This window comes from Monopterus albus, unplaced genomic scaffold, assembly GCF_001952655.1.
Source record: "Monopterus albus unplaced genomic scaffold, M_albus_1.0 scaffold19.1, whole genome shotgun sequence".
In the NCBI taxonomy this organism is placed as follows: Eukaryota; Metazoa; Chordata; class Actinopteri; order Synbranchiformes; family Synbranchidae; genus Monopterus; species Monopterus albus.
Window position 1 is genome coordinate 419,893 of NW_018127899.1, and position 6,974 is coordinate 426,866.

The window sequence follows — 6,974 nt, forward strand, 5'->3', positions numbered from 1 at the left end:
GTCACTGTCGCTGCCCACGTGGGCGTTGAAGTCCCCCAGTAGAACAACGGAGTCCCCAGTCGGGGCCTTTTCCAGCACTCCTCCCAGGGACTCCAAGAAGGCCGGGTACTCTACACTGCCATTCGGCCCGTAGGCACAAACGGCAGTGAGAGACCTATCCCCGACCCGAAGGCGCAGGGAAGCGACCCTCTTGTTCACCGGGGTAAACTCCAACACATGGCGGCTAAGCTGGGGAGCTATGAGCAAGGGAGATTTACTCCTCGAGAGAGGCTGGACTCTCTACTTTTCCAAGTCAATTACAGGAAACTTCCTACGAAATTTCCAGGAAATTATGGACTTGTAAAGTACAGTAAGGTGCTCCCAAAGTTTCATTGTCTGCAGTTTTCACCCTCGTTTGTTCTTGTTAATGTTAAGGAGACAGTAGCAGCAGCAAGAACAAAAGCAACTGATATGTCATCAGATTTTTTTTCTCCCCTGTCTCAAATCTAATATTAGTGGTGGCCTCAAAAATCTGCTGGGCTAGTAAATATATTGCATTATTTGGGATCCCAGTCCCAACAATATCTTGTAATTAATAGTGTACTATATATGGTAAAACTGTACCAGAGATGGTGTGACCTATTGTGAAAACCTAATATTAGATAAGTGTAGTAAATTAATTAGCTTTTTAAAAAGCCCTATTATCCTGAGTCTCGTTTATATACTATTTTCCATGCACACGAGAAAGAAAAAACACAAATTATGACTGAATGACAGTGACAACAGATGAGTGAGTGTAATCACCATACTGATTTCCATACATCTCCAACAGAAAGACTGTTGCTTGGATTCTTCATTTAATATTATTTGAAAGGTTTAGTTACAGCAGCTACTAACGCTGCCTCCAGGTTAACAACAAGCTCACTTGGCTGAAGATCAGTTTGTGTGTAGGGTACTTAAAGTCAAAGCTTAATTGATTAAATTAATTTCATTTAATCTCATAATTATCCCATTGCCAGTTAAACCACCTAAATACTGAAGGCAGCACATGGATTGTTTTTTTAATTCACTCACAGAGCAGCTCCTCTTCTTTGCTCTTTTCTCACTGTTGAAGCCACTGTTGTGATACCTTCAGTTATTGTCAAAAATGTCATAACTTTGACCATCTCATAAAGTTACTCCTGCAGAATACTTACATACACAATACATGGGCACTTTATTAGGTACGCTTGTAAAGTTGTGTGCACTTCAATGCAACACTTCCACCTTAACATTTTTGTTTATGAAGCTCAAAATGTTTCTGTCTTTGGTGAAATTCTCATAAATGTATAGATTCAATTATATGTTTATTTGTGAACCTGTACAGGGTGGACCCCGCCTCTTGCCCAGTGTCAGCTGGGGTTCGGCGCCAGTGCCCCCCGTGACCCTTGTCAGGATAAGTGGTATAGATAATGAATGGATGTTTATTATTGAGGTCATAGTTAATGGTGGTGTTGTACTGGACTACATTATATTCAGAGGTGTCTCTATGTGAGTGAGTCAGAATATTAGGAACACCTTTGAATATACTCTACTCATCCCACAAAGCTGAAACAAACCTAAACTGTGTCTAAACAAAATCAAGACAATTAATTGAGTTATATTTTTACATGCAATGCTAAGAAACCATATAAAAATCAGACTAATTTAAAAATAGAATTTATAACAATGCAAATTACTAATTTATAAGTTTCAGCACTGGGTATGGCTGATGTGACAAGGTGTGGGATTTGACACTAATGTTAGTTGTGTACTGCAGATCAAGCAAAGCAACATACAGTTTTCTCATGCATACACATTTCTCACTTTATTTCATAATAAACCTTGACTTACTCAGAAATACACAAACTTACAATCTACAGTAACAGCACAAACCACTGCCTAAGTAATATTTAAACAGCTCATGTGACTTAGGGTGTTTCAAAACAAAGTCTATATATTTAGTTGCTTCCCAGATATACTAGAAACCCTCCTCTTCATCAGTTGAAAGCCTTGTATTGTCAGTCAAACCGCGTGGTGCTCGAATTTACGAGCTTCGAGACGGTCCCTGAAGGCAGCGCTGGACCTAGCGGTGATCACCGAGCTCTCGGGAGACTCCACGGAGCAGCGATGAGATGAAATAGGGCTTGAGACCGGATCATGGCGGCGTCTCTCGGGCGGGACACCTTACCTGAACAATGGTCTTACGGTGTTTGCAGGGACGGCAGGGTCTTCTTCATCAGGTGAGTGTGATGATGAGCGCTTTTCGCCTCGTCTCTCTCGGTTTCACGGGAGTTAGTGGGGTCTGCTGGTGTTTCCTTCCCGCTGGTGTAACAGGTGTTTTTCTCCTCTCTCTGTCGGTGCGCCAGCGACAAGACGCGGATTACTACCTGGCTCCATCCCCGCTCTGGTGAACCTGTAAACTCCGGACACATGATCCGCTCAGGTAGCAGGCTAGGCTGGTTTTGAATGGTTGTTTTGACTTGGATTCATTGTGTTTACTTTAGTGGGTTTGTCTTTGCTGCTAACTTTACATTTTGGGCCCAGTCCATGAGTAAAAAAAACTTTCAGGTGTCAAGAACAAGTCGTTTGATTTCATTTCAGACCTACCTCAGGGATGGGAGGAAGGTTTTACGGACGAAGGGGCCAGTTACTTCATAAAGTAAGTACCTGTTGAGTCCTGTTGTGTTTGTTAGTAGTACTACGTTCACCTGTGCAGCACCTGAAGTTACAGTGCAGCTAAAGATGGCTCCCGCCACTAGCAGGGCTGATTACCCGAGGACCAGGTGGGACTGACCTGGTGAACCTCTGACGACTCTGCTGCAGTGTTTGAGATGCAATACAATCTGTACATGCTCAACAAAGGGGCCCTACTTCTCCTAAGGCTTCTGGGAGCAAGACTCATATTGAGTAACCACGTGATTTGTAGTCAGTTTATGCTTTATTTATTTATTTTTTTAATGTGCTCGTTTTTGACACAGTGATGCACAGGATTTCACATGGTCCTCTTGCTTACTTCATCCGCTTATTTTAATTCACATCCCAGAAGTCCTCTAAATGATGTTTTGCATTAGCAGGTACCAGAGCCGGAAAGATATATTTTGTTTTTTCTAAAGGTGATAAAACATTTGAGAGTTACACAGAACAGATATATTTACATAAACACATAACAGAACAGAAGAAAACTCCAGGATCTAGACAGCATATGTAGCTGAGTCGATACTTTTTGATCAATATTTGGATAATATTTCAAACCATATGCAGTCACAAGAAAAAGTCATGGCACTGTTTGCAATTTTCCAGTTTTCTGCATAAATTGGTTATGAAATATGATCTGATCTTCACCAAAGTCACAAATATCAACAATCACAATATTTCTACGCTGATAAAACAAAGAGTCACGGTGACTGTACTTCTGCAGTGGCCGACATGTCCCACGACACAGAGGGAGCCCGATAAGAATAATTCGTCCTCCGAGTTGAGTATTTCTCAACATGAATTGAGCCAAAGCCAGGCTTTGACATTTCCAGCTGGCATTCAAGGTTTTTGTGAAGGTGTGTTTGGGTGTAAGACCCCTTGGTGGATAATTGATTTCTCTAGGTGTTGAATATTCAAATATTTCTTCTAAAGCCTCTGTAAGATGAAATTTAACAGTTTGACTGCAACATTTGATGACTCCCTCAGTGATCAGCTGGTTTGAGCTCCTGTAATATCCTAACAATACCCTCAGCGGGATTTAGTGTTTTATGACTTCGCCTAGCTGAGCTGATGTGCTGACGGGGATTTTACGTGCCACTGCCGATAACGGAGGCCGAGGGTCAGTTATGTTGCTGCTGATGATAATCGCTTCAGTACAAGCATTTTCTTCTCATGTTAAAGCCGTTTTAGATTTAGAGTAAATGCTGTTACAGAATAGCTTGTTGTGTTAGACCCTGCTAGTTAAAATTCTCCTGAATTATCCCAATTTGCTGTATTTTGCAGTGGTGTGTGACTCACGCTGATTTTCTATTTGCCCACATTCTAAAAATAACCCTGAATAGAGACACTTATTGCATTCATGAATTTCTGGTTTGAGCTTTTTTTGGTTGTTGTTGTTAAATGGAACCTTTAATTTGTGTCATGTTTTCTCTTGTTTAGCCTTACTATGGAAACCGAACATATTCAGGAGTTTAATTGGCCTTCACGCTGTTAGCAGGCAGTTGTTGCTGTCTCAGACAGAAATGTTTGGTTTAAAAGTTGTGAAGCATCTCTGACTTTTCCCTAAAAAATATATTTCAGCCTTGATGCATTATGTAGGCCAACCAGACGGTGGTACGAAAAAAAAATGTGTTGTTGTCGAGTCCTTCATGCTGATTTACGTTGCACCCTGATATCACGTAATGTTGTGTTATTGCTGATGTTACTATAGCAGGTGTATCCCTCTACTTACAGTACAAGCTAAATGAGGTTTCCACTACTAGAGTTGTCAACAGTTACCATATAAACAATGCCTGTGTATTTGTTGACCTGGTTGGTACCCAGAGCAGAGTAGTCCCTTTCAGACAGGTGCCCCTACCCAGGAATATGCCTGCTATTTCACACTTAGACGTGATGTCTGAGCTAAGTCCCAAGCTGCATAGCCGGCAGAGTGTTACTGGCAATTTTACCTGGTCGGGCCTCGAGAGAGAACTCCTTGAAGTGCAGAAATAATTAGTTAACAGTGATGAACACAGTTTAAATAATAAAGGTGTACAACTTAAAGGAGTTGTATCAAAATGTGTAAACTGACTTTATAATGTGATTATTCTGTAATGCATATGGGTCAAAACTGAGACTAAAGTGATGTTTGATTTAAAGTTAAAACAGTCAGAGTCTCATTTACTAAACCTGCAGGCATGCATCTTGATTTAAATACCAGCTTTTGCATCGTGTCTTCTTTCATATCCACCAACTTCAGGTATGAAAGGAAACTTCACCCATAGCAGGGACACAACACTCTCTTCCTTTGCCTGACTAATACACTTATTGTCTTTACCCCTCTCCAATGTTTTAATTGGCTTATGAATGGTATTTTTTTACAGAAATAAGGTGAAGTAATAACAACCTTGAAATCCAATATCCTATTCACCTCCAAGAGCAGCTATTTATCTGGAGGTCATGTTTATAGAAGAGCCCTCCAGGGCTCCGCCGCTGTCTGTTCTTGAATCTCCTCTGTCCGAAAAATGTTTTTCATGTTTTTATTACTAGGAGAAGGAACAGGACAGCTCGCTCCTTGTCCCTGCATGTGTTTCACTGTCTCCAGACACTCAGAGTTCTTGGAAATGGCTTGTTCTGAGAACAGAAGCCTAGTTTTATTCCCGTCTCTAATAATGCAGTGGTGTTGTGTTTTGCGGTGGATATGCTCTTAACTTTCTCTGAAGCTTTTATCAAATTCAATGCAGCTAAGAGAAAAATCTTCTTTGGCTAAGTATCAAAACAAACCAGTGAACCAAGTCAGAAGCCTTTAGAAAAATGGCAGTCTCTCATGTAAGATGACTGTTTTTGATAATGGGGCAGCATCTTCATTTCCTTATTTGGGCTTCAAATAATGATTACATTCATTATTGATTCATCTGAAGATTGAGAGCGTAAGTCAGTTCTTATTTAATTTTTTCTACAAGTTGCATTGTGTCAATAAGTTATGAAAATGCAAATCTCAAGATGAAAATGAAGCAGAGTTCTTCTTTAAAACTGATCACAGTCATTGATTCAAACAAGGAGCTGACGGAGTTCAGCTGTTTAATGTCTAACCTGAAGGACAAGGCTGGTGATTTTCTATCAGTTTATTTTCCACAAAACCCATCCAGAGACTAGAACCAACAATGAATTTTTGTGTATTCAGACCCTGGTTTAGGATCCAGGTTTGAGCCCCATCTGACCCCGGGCCTTTCTGTGCGGCGTCTGCATGTTCTCTCCAGGTGCTCCTGCTTCCTCCCACAGTCCAAAGACATGCAGCTTAGGCTGATTGGTGACTCTGGTGTGCGTGTAGTTCTCTGTTTTTAAGTATCAGCCCCTTGATAGACTGGCAGTCAGTCCAGGGTGTAGCCTGCCTCTTGCCCAATGTCAGCTGGGATTGACTCCAGCCTCCCCGCGACCCTTGTTAGGATAAACAGGATAGATAATGGATGGATGATGTTAATTGAAAGCCTGCAGAGCGTGTGCTGTGCTTTTGTGAAGATACATGAAAACATCTCTGCAAACCTGTGGAAAGGAGTTTGTTTTGGGTAAATGTAGCTTGTACTGGCTTGCAGAAGAGCTGACACACACTTCCCAAATTTACACAAGTGTAAAAGAAACAGACTGGAAAAATATATTTTTGTGTGACTAGCAGCACCAACCCCAAAGTTACTCAGCTTAATGACTGAACGACATCATACTAAGAAATCAGCAAGTTCTCATATCTAATTAGCTTTCAATAATAGTGCACTTTAACCCAGCACTGCGTGTGTTTTCAGCTGAATGATCCCAGTATTCCACTGGAATACCATTTCTGAATCACAACATGAACATCTTGTTTAATCTTGGCACAGTCGTCCCCCATGATACACCTCTGTGGCTGTGACTCCCACAGCTGTTGATGAGCTCGCTGAAGATGTAGCAGCAGCAGCCACATTGGTTGTTTGCTTTGTACCTCATTCCTTTCTGTCCCCAATGTTCACACTCAGTTGTTCTTTGCTTGGGCTTGCTTTAATAATTCCACTTATATCACCCTGTGGGCAAGTGGGATGTAAGTAAGAGTTTGGTTTGTTTGACGACTTCCACCTCCAAGGGCTAAACCCATTCTCACATTACTCAGATCTGTGTTCAGTGTTCTAACTTTCTCCCTATTCATGCATCTGTCTTGTGTTTGCTCATAGCCATACCTACTGAAATGCACTCAGACACAATGTGTCATTCCCCCTCGAGTGGCTTCCGCATGGGTCTTCCTCCTCTATCCTGGCGACACTACCCGCTCAGGG

The 6,974-nt window shown here is 41.5% G+C and overlaps 1 protein-coding gene across 1 annotated transcript in view; it reads left to right on the forward strand.

The window, feature by feature from the left end:
- Positions 1-1,908: 1,908 nt before the first annotated feature.
- LOC109956341 (pleckstrin homology domain-containing family A member 7-like) overlaps positions 1,909-6,974 on the forward strand; it is a 108,926-nt gene continuing 103,860 nt past the window's right edge. The window contains exons 1-3 of the mRNA XM_020593361.1: positions 1,909-2,240; positions 2,367-2,443; positions 2,602-2,659. Of these exons, the coding sequence (XP_020449017.1) occupies positions 2,158-2,240; positions 2,367-2,443; positions 2,602-2,659 (218 nt within the window). The 5' untranslated portion in view covers positions 1,909-2,157. The remainder of the gene's footprint in view (positions 2,241-2,366; positions 2,444-2,601; positions 2,660-6,974) is intronic.